The following is a 10489-nucleotide window of genomic DNA, read 5'->3' on the forward strand; positions in this document are numbered from 1 at the left end:
CTCGATCTTTATTGTTAAGAAGTAGGTTACCTCTTAACGTGAAGATCGCTAACTATATTATTCTAAGTGGTTTTCCGGACACTGTTGTGTCGGCTCCTGTGGTTGAAGGAGAGATTGACATATTGGGTGTCGTAAAGAATATTAATCTGGCCATTGTTGATAAACTACCTATACCTGGGATAGATGGTATCTTAGGAAATGACTTGTTTAATGTGGAGGGACAAGAATTGTTTCCCATTTTAACTTTAAATAAATTACCCATTGATGTAACTACTCGCTCCCAGAGGAAAGGGCGTAACCTCTTGATGGACGGAGAGGATTTACATTTAGACCCTGTTCAAGTAGATGTAGCAGTAGGAAGGCTCGAGTCTGTAGGAAGTAGTGGTAGTAGTAAGGTAATTAGAGCATGGAATAGGGCTGATTTTATAAAAGCTCAGCATGATGAATTTGATGTGGAAATAACTGAGGGGGATGATATTTTAAGCCATGTTCTGTATCGGAGAGAGGATTATTATGTAGATTAAGCCGTTCTGCTCTTATGGAATCCTCAGAGTATCATAAGCAGATTTTGGTACCTAAACAATTCAGAGACGAATTGCTGCAGTTAGCTCATGAGGATCCATTCTCGGGACACTTTGGGGTAACAAAAACTTTTAAGAGATTAACCAAGCTTTTTTGGTGGCCTAATATGAGAAGGTGTATTAAGCAGTTCTTGCGAACTTGTGTAACGTGCCAGGTCATGGGTAAACCTAATCAGGTATTGCGAAAAGCTCCATTAAAACCCATCCCTGTAATTGGTGAACCATTTTCTGAGATTGTCATTGATGTTGTTGGTCCTTTACCTAGAACTCAATCGGGATATATGTATTTATTAACTGTGATGGATAGGGCTTCTCGGCAAGGGCGTCACTGGCTTCTAAAATGTGGGGGGGACATTTTTAGGCGAGGCTGGTGAGCGCAGCGAGCCCTCACAGCTGGGGGGTCCGGGAAATCTTTTTAATTTATTACCTTTTTTGGTGCTTTTAAAGGTACCTGAGCAACATATTTCAGCAAAATACAAGACCTGTATCCTGCTTGAAATCTTGTTATAAGCCTTTTAATTTTGTATCTGTCTGTCAAGTTATACAAAATAATTTTAATATTTCTTAAATTCATTGGCCAAACATGATGACATTAAAGCTTTGAGCATGAATTATTTCCTTAGACCCTTTGTAATGATTAAGATATAAACACTATTATATTACTTGAAAATTTTAATAAAGCCTGATTAAATCAACATGCATGGTTTATTAAATGATTAATTCACATTATATGAAAGCAAGACTCATGTTTCATTCAAATAAGATTATTTTCATATCATTCAAAGTATTAAGACGAAAAATAACCTGTGTCAATCCTAGCAATTCTGTTAGTCAGAATCTACCAAAAATGGTCCTTCGTTTGTCTTCTGCTCGGATGAACTCCTCAGCAATCGCCTGTGGACTTAAGGTAGCTAGACGGTCACGATGTACATGGCAAATCATGAGGTGGTTAAGGCGTTGTAGACTCATACGGCTACGTAACCATGTCTTCAATCGTCTGAGAGCACTGAATGACCTCTCAGCTGTGCAGGAACTTGCTGGGGAAACGAGTAAAAGGCGTAACAATGCTTCTACCTGAGGAAACATTCGGCGAACTTCTGGTACCATATCTCCGAAGATCTTTCTATAATCTTCAACTGTTGACCCCTTAAACTGGTTGTGGAAGAAATCGAGTTGCTGATTCAGAGATTCATTGAGTTCTGCATACTTACTGATAATTTCTGGCTTATGTGTCCCAGTCAACAGTACTGACGATAAATCTTGATACTCGGTGAGATCAGTGGAAGTGAAGTATTCTTTAATGTTCAGTACGGCAGCATCAATAACACTGAAGAACTCAACTCGATAAAACTCTTCAGCGGAGTCATGACAGTAGTTAGAGGCAAATCCTAATCCTTGGTCTAGCCTCTTTGGTATTTTTTTCTTTCTTGGAAGAGGAATTGCGTCTAGGTCACACCGATGGAGCTTCTGTTCTGCTTCTTCAAATAATCTCTTGAATTTGTGCTTGCATCGAAGTGACTGTAGGCTCTTTATGGTAACCTCTGCAGCTTCTAGCATTCCAGATACTGTCAATTTTGATCCTTGTAGGCTCTTGTTGAAGTTTTCTAGACATTGAATAAGAGGAAGTGATCCATATAATCCAAGTAGACATTCCCCTGAGGACAAACATTTGTACAAACCTGCTGCTCGGGATGCAGTTGTTGACCCTAACTCCTTTGCTGCCTCCTGGAGGGCAGCCAGTACATCAGGGTAATTATCTAATACTGCTTTCACTCCAGCATATCGTGTAAGCCACCGTGTAGGACATATTGGCTTCAAACTTGTTGGTGAAGGAGTGTTGAGATCATCTGTGTGAATATTAAGGTACATATGTTTGAACTTTCTTGAACTTCTGTAGAGGGTGCCTAGCTCTTGAAGGTTGTCTAAAGCATTTTTTATGAAGAGAGAATTTGGTATGGCCTTGCTGATAATTAGGTGGGTAACATGAGCTCCACAATGCACATACAGAGCTAGTGGTTGCACCTTCTTTATCTCTGCCTGACAGACTTTATATTTTCCTGACATGTTACTGGCACCATCTTATGTTTGAGCCCGGAGGTGGTGAATTGGTAGTTGAAGAGATATAAGCGTGTCTTGCAGCATTTTACTAAGAAACACTCCTGTAGTTGCCGACACTTGGTACAATCCTAGCAGCTCTTCATGAACATTGAGTTTGTCATCGACATATCGCACACACACAGCCTCCTGTTCATTGCCTTGGATATCTTGGGTTCCATCAGTAATAAGGCCAAACTGTGTGTACATTTGATTAACATCATTGCAGATTTCTCTAACTACAGCATTACATTGGTATAATCACCATAGTGAATACTAAAAATGTGGGGGGGACAAATGATACTATGTCCCCCCCACTTTGAAAAGTGGGGGGGGGGGACTTGTCCCCCCCCCCCCCGTCCCCCACCTGTTGACACCCATGCTTCTCGGTTCCTTTCCCTCTTAGGAAAGTAACGTCAAAAGCTGTCTGGGAAAAGTTAGTAGAATATTTTTGTCGTTATGGGTTACCTTGTACCATTCAATCAGATTGTGGTACTAACTTTACTTCCAAGTACTTTAAGGACAGGTGTGCTGAACTGGGCATTCAGCACATCACCAGTGTCCCATACCATCCTGAAAGTCAAGGGGTTGTGGAAAGGTTCCACCAAACCTTAAAAAGTATAATTGGCAAGTACTGTTATGAAAGGGAGAGTAGTTGGGATAAGGAACTACCTTATGCGTTATTTGCAATAAGAACTCACCCAAATGAATCTACTGGTGTTTCTCCTTTCAGATTGGTGTATGGTCATGAGGTTCGAGGTCTTTTAGAAGTGTTATTTGAAGTGTTGATTGGGGGACGAAAACAAATTCAAAATCTAAATATATTTTTATCTAATTTGAAAAATAAATTGAGTGGTGCCTGGAAGTTTGCCAAAGGTAATCTGGAAGCTTCCCAGGCTAGTATGAAAGCATTCCATGATCGTAAGGCAGTTAGTCGTTCTTTCGAATCTGGAGATATGGTTCTGGTTTTAGATATAGACCCTGATAGTTTTCTGAAACCCAGATTTAAAGGTCCATGGAAGGTAATAAGAAAGGTGTCTGACTTTAACTACGAATTAGATTCTCCAGGTTCTACTAGGAAGAGTAGAATTTTTCACATTAATAGGTTAAAGAAATATGAAGGTAGAAATCTAAGTCCATTAAATATTGTTTATGAAATGACATGTCCTCTAGCTACTGTATTTTATGATAATGTTGATGACCATGTACCTGTAGAGAATTTAAGAACTAAGGTTGAGATTTTTAATAAGGCAAATGTTTTGTTGGAACATCTGGATGAAGTCCAGAAGAAAGATTTGTTATGTTTGATAACAGCTTTTCCAGAAGTGTTTAGAGAGGCTCCAGGGCTTACTTCATGGCTTGAACATGATGTTGAGGTTGGTGATGCTCTTCCAGTAAAGCAGGCTCCTTAACGCCTGAACCCAGAAAAAGCCAAAGTAGTCGAGAAGGAGGTACATTATATGCTGGACCACAATCTTATTCAACCAAGTTCAAGTCCTTGGAGTTCTCCTATTGTTCTGGTAAAGAAACCTGATGGTAATTATAGAATGTGTGTTGACTACCGTAGGGTTAATCAGGTAACAAAGAGTGACAGTTTCCCTCTTCCCCGGATTGACGATTTAATAGACCGAATAGGTAATGCCAAATTTGTAACGAAATTAGACTTATTGAAGGGTTATTGGCAGGTGCCATTGTCTCACAGGGCCCGTGAGATTTCGGCATTTGTCACCCCCAATGGGTTATATGAGTGTAAGGTGATGCCTTTTGGTTTGAAAAATGCAGCCTGTACGTTCCAGCGCCTTATGAATAGGGTGATATGCGGGCGAGAGGGTACCGAAATATATATTGACGACTTGGTGGTATATAGTCAGGACTGGAAAACCCATGTTGAAAGGTTAAGAAAACTCTTTCAGGTTTTACGAAAGGCTAGTTTGGTTGTAAACATCGATAAGTGTGAGTTTGGTAAGGCTGTAGTGACGTATCTGGGTCATGAGGTTGGTTTGGGGAAGGTTGCTCCTAAACAGGCTAATATTGAGGTTATAGCCAACCTTCCTCAGCCGCGTAATGTCCGTGATGTCCGCAAAGTTCTTGTCATGTTAGGGTATTACAGGAGGTTCTTGAAGAATTTTGCTGACATCGCCCAGCCTTTAACTAATCTATTGAAAAAGAACACTAAGTTTTTGTGGAGTACAAAATGTGAAAAAGCATTTTCTAATTTGAAATCGGTATTAGTCTCGGAACCAATTCTTAGCTCCCCCAATTTTAATAAACCTTTTATTTTGGTGGTGCATGCCAGTGACGTGGGTGTTGGAGGAGTTCTGTTTCAGAGAGATGATGAGGGGGAAATGCACCCTGTATCTTATTTCAGTAAAAAGTTACTCCCGGCTGAAAAAAGGTATTCCACCATAGAGAAGGAAGCTTTGGCTCTGGTGAAGACCGTAACCCATTTTTCTATTTACTTATCTAGTTCTCTCCAGGTTGAAGTGTTGACGGACCATAACCCGTTGGTATTTATAAATAAGATGAAGGGAGCGAATCAAAGAATTCTGCGATGGGCACTTCTCCTTCAGGAATATAACCTGGTCTTTCAGCATATAAAGGAGTGGACAACAAGATCCCCGATGCACTCTCTACGATGTGAAGTGTGGGCTGCTGTGCCGTTCCTGATTTGTTTTATTTTCTTTTCAGATGATGTATAGGATATTAATGTATTCTAAGGTTGTTTTTGTTTATTTTTGTGCAATCCCGGAGTTCCCTGTTTTTTTTTTTTTTTTGGCCAGTTAGGATAAGTAGTCTTAGTGTAAGTGTTTTGGTTGGTCATGTTTACTCTCTTATTTTCGTATTAAGGTTAAAAAAAAAAATATTTTTCCTGTTTAGTCAAATTAATTTTTTTTTTTTCGTTGAAGGAGGAAGGTGTCAGGCAGTAACGTAATTTTAAAGTAAAATCTTGTTGTTTTGCCTTTTTGCACTGATGGCTTTCATTTTTATTTTGTTTACAATTTTGTAAAGCTAAATTAAGTATTTTGCAGTTAGTTTTACATTAGTACATATATTTTGGTTGAATGTAATGTTTAATTTGCTTTGGTTGAAAAAGCTTAAGTTTTGTGGCGCCATCTATTGAGTGCATTTTGAAGTGCGGCCTTCCTCAGTATTTTTACTTCCTTGGCAAATTTTTAATTCATTTATTTTTCTTTGTGGTGACTGGGAGTGTTGTAAGGAGAGGTGACTTGTGATTCTCCTAAAGTATTCTCGTGAGTCGAGTTCAAGGCCGTTGAAGACTCTGGAGCTGCTGATCTGCCTATTGTGGAATATATATACAATGTCATTGAGCTGCTTCTTAATGTGGAAGGCAGTTTACCTGTGAAGCTACGTGTGAGAACAAGACTTACAACTGTGGTTCCAGTGATCTACTGGCTTAACCTGGACATTGGCAGTTTGGTGTAGAGCAGGGCTCGAGAGCCTTTTTCATCTTTGATGGATATATCTACTGTATCAGCACCAGAGTGGTCTTGTTGGAGCAAGTAGGGAGGCTTCTCTTGGGTAAGAGGAACATCCCCTGTATTTTGTCGAGCCGTAGACTGAAAGTGCATATCCACCAACGGTTGTGAAGGGCTGTTCTACTGACGAGAGTGACTACTTGTGACCACATTTTTGAGCAGCAAATGGACTCGTCTATATCAGTACCGGTCTGTGTCATAGGACCGATATATTTGTGCATTTAACTATTGTCAAAGCTGTTGAAGGTTTAATATGAGAGTGTTGTAAGATTATGTACTTTAATATTAAGGTTTAGATTATTGTGATATAGGTAGGATTATTGTTTCTTTTTGTATGTTCTTCCACTTCTTTCCTTTCTGTTTAGTAATAGGTTAGCGTGGTGGGTAAAGGCTTTTGGGTACCTTAACATTAAAGATTTGATTTCTTCACTATGAGTAGGGTTTAGTTTTAACTTTAGGTGACTCATTCAGTTAATCGATGGCATATTGTACTTAATCAATTTATTACTTTTTGTGGGCCATCGGTGTTAGTACCTTTATTGTTGTAATAAATATTGTGAAATTTTTGCCCTTGTGTCTTTCTGGTTTTCCTCGCTCCTACTGATTTGTGTTTTTGTCACTGGATTTGAGAATAATATAAAAGAACCCGTTATGGCTTCCTCCTAGAGGGAGTTCGTAACAGCAACGTTGGATGGAACTGTTTAGTGAGGTCATGAGTAGGAGATATGAAGTGAATGATTTGATTAATATCTGAAGATGAGAAATATCTTCATGTGCCCATGAAAAAAAGCCCTGTATTTGAAGTCGAAGCTATCATTAAAAAACTAAAGAGATGGAGAGCCATTCTTTACGATTGTGTAAATGTTGAAACGATAATAGCAGAAAATAAGTGACCACTAGAATACTTACATGATTATCTCCTAGAATTTAGCATGAAGAAACAGAAACTTGATGAATGGTAATTATGAGTGTTGGCGACTGCTTGAAAAGGAGACCTGACTGGTTGGAGTGATTATAGAGAAATCACACCTACGTTAGTTGTCACGGAAATATATAGAATGCTTATTCTAAAGAGGCTAGAGCCGCTAGAGAGAAAGATTGATCGAAAGATGAGAGATGATCAAGAAGGATTTCAAAAAGATAGAAGTTGCATAGACCAAATTCTTATTTTTAGGAATGTACAGCAATGTTTAGAATATAGAAATCCACTTTTAATGGCATTTGTGGGCTATAAAAAGCATTTGATAGTGTACACCGGGCAATTCTGTGGAGAGTCTTGCGTTTTTATGGAATCCCCTTCAAATATGAAAATTTTATTAAGGGTGTCTATAAAAATAACAAAGGTCAAGTTCATGTAAATGGAACCCTATCAATTGAATTTATCATCTACATGGATTTTTTATACGCAGGACAGTTAGAGATGGCGGAGAAAAATCAGAATGGATTGGTGATACAAAATTAGGTAAAATAGAGTATGCTGATGACACTGTTCATTTTAGAAGAAAACCAAAGGATTGGCCGTATTTTCTTACCAAAATGCATGAAATATCACATGAGGTTGGGCTCAAGATAAATAAAAAAAAAACGAAGATGACGTGTAATGAATATGCAATGAAGGATTAAATATCCTTGGATGGAGGATGGATCAATGAGGTAGAATAATTTGAATAAAACGGAAATATCAACAATGGAGATGGTGGGATTAAAAATTACTGAAGATTTCTATACAGTGCAATGCAATAGTGATTTAAAACCTACCTGAGCTGGTACCAAACGTAACTGTAGGAGAATTAAGGAAACTATTGAAAGATATAAAAAGAGTGGCTTAGAGATACAAGATCATGGGCTAACAATTGATATAATGATAAATGGCTGTGATTTCTTACTAGAAAAACTCGCTGAACTTTACACGAAATGTCTGAAAAGACTTTATACCTATAGTAAATAAAACCGTTATCATTATAGTAATTCAAAACAAAAGGAGACACAAATAAAAAAAAAAACAATTACCGCCTCCTAAGTTTACACTCAGAAATATATGATTTATAAACGAAGATCATATCATACCGAATAAAATGTCATGTAGATTTTATTTAACCAATAGATAAGACAGGCTCTAGAAGTGAACATTAAAAAACTGGCCATAGCGGCGGTAATAAAAAATATAATAACATTACAAACAATATATATGACATTTATAGATTATCCGTAAGCTCATATTACCTTGAATTTTCAGGAGCAATGAAAGCCCCCCGAAGGAAAGAAATCAGTAATCAGAGTGCTGGAAGGTATATATACGGGAAGTACAATAATCCTAAGCTATTCAAAGGTAATGAGAAAATTACAATTGAGAAACCCCATAACTGCTAGTTATTTACATTTGTGGTAATTGTTTAATACACCACGCTGTCAATATACTTCAATATAATGCAATCCTGCAGTTCTCATTTTCTTGCACAGTAATTAGGTGGTTATTTAAATTCTGGGAAAGCAATAATTAGCAAGATACGTTGACAAAGGGGGAAGGTGTTATAAAAAGGAAATAGCTCGGTTTCCTCACTTAACGACAACGAACTGACATGTCAACATCGTCAACCAAACAGAATTCGTGATGCCAGCGTACATAAACGGAAGTTCGTGATGCCAGCGTACATTTGATATACTGTATATTCAAAATATACTTAATTAAAAATGGATTAATAACTCAGAAGTGTCCATAAAATATGCAAGTTACATTAGTGACACTTTTGGGTAATCGCTTAATTTTTTATTAAGTATATTTTGTATATGCAGTATATCAAATGTACGATGGCATCACGAACTTCTGTTTATATACGCTGGCATCACGAAATATGTTTGGTTGACTAAGTTGACACGTCAGTTCCAAGTCTATTAGTGAGGAAACCAAGATATTTTTATTTTTTGTAACACCTTCCCCTTTAGTCAACATATCTTGCTAATTATTGCTTTCCCATAATTCTAATAACCACCTAATTACTGTACATGAAGATGAAAACTGCAGGATTGCAGTATTTTGGAGTAAATGGAGAGCGTGGTGTTGTAAACAATTACCACATTTTTTTTTATTTGGAAAGTATGTGAACCCACATTAATGGGGATAACTTAACAATTTAGAATAAGCAGATGACAGTTTTCCTTAGTGAATTATGCGAGGAATTACGTATTATGATAGAAGATTTGAAGGAAGAAAGGAAAAATATAGGCCTAAACCTAAGATAATATTCAATAAAAAGTTAAGGGACTATAAATAAGGGTTATGGACCAACTCTCAAACACTTTTTAAGATATTGAGATTAAGGAAACTAAAATGCAATTTTCGCTGAAAAGAAAAGTATTTCATAAGTTGATCCTATCAGTATACAACTATGCATCTAAAACCTAAGAAAATAAACTTGGTTCAAACCGTAAAAGCTACGGATAACATGAGGGGAATACCACTATAAAAAAAACAAGAAAAAAAAATTAAAAAGATAAATAAAAACAGGGTTACGACCACAAACTAAAGTACAGGTTATCATAACAACATTTAAGAGGAAAACAAATTCAGACATAGACAATATATGCAGTTGGAATGACATATAATAGATGGACACAAGAAATAACAAAATGGGTGGCTAAGTATAGCAATATAAGTATGGTAATTTTCTTAACGAGTTAAGAAAATTTACGGGAATTGACTCGCATACAGAGACCATAAAACACCCTAATAGAAGAAAATGTCTGAGACCTTTCTCCGACATTAGACTAGTTATAGCTGATGTTGATATATATATATATATATATATATATATATATATATATATAGTCCTATAATCAATAATTTTTTTACTTTAATGGCATTACTATCTACGGATTCCAAAATTAAGAATAATAATTTCTCTTAGTGATAAAGATGAAACTGAAATGCAAGTGTTTATACTTGAGCAGTCAGTTAACCTTCGATTTTCTGGATTGTTTAACTTATAAATAGTAATATATAATTTCTTGCCACGTGGAATCTATATTTCAGTAAATATATTTGCTTTAGAATAAATATAATTGTGTTTTCCCAAAACGAAATTCCATGCATATCCCTTTTGGGAACCCACTTAGAAATCATGGGCCCTCTTACCGAAACTCCCAACGGGTGTTATCTATCTTTCATCTTTATTGTTAACATCATTGTAGTTTTTTAAGTTTGGTAAAATTCCACTATACTTGACAAGTTTTTATCGTTTCATCCACTGGTTACAATAGTATAAAAATCCACTTTTTCATAAGAATTTTGAATATGAATAACCAGGGTTATTTCTTCGA

The 10489-nt window shown here is 36.8% G+C and overlaps 1 protein-coding gene across 1 annotated transcript; it reads right to left on the reverse strand.

Annotated features, from left to right (window-relative positions):
- Positions 1–1412: 1412 nt before the first annotated feature.
- On the reverse strand, positions 1413–2645 carry LOC137647936 (zinc finger MYM-type protein 1-like). The gene has a single exon (XM_068380885.1). It carries the CDS (start codon positions 2643–2645, stop codon positions 1413–1415), a length of 1233 nt encoding a protein of 410 aa, XP_068236986.1.
- Between the last annotated feature and the right edge of the window lie 7844 nt (positions 2646–10489).

This window comes from Palaemon carinicauda, chromosome 10 (genome assembly GCF_036898095.1).
Source record: "Palaemon carinicauda isolate YSFRI2023 chromosome 10, ASM3689809v2, whole genome shotgun sequence".
Lineage (NCBI taxonomy): Eukaryota > Metazoa > Arthropoda > Malacostraca > Decapoda > Palaemonidae > Palaemon > Palaemon carinicauda.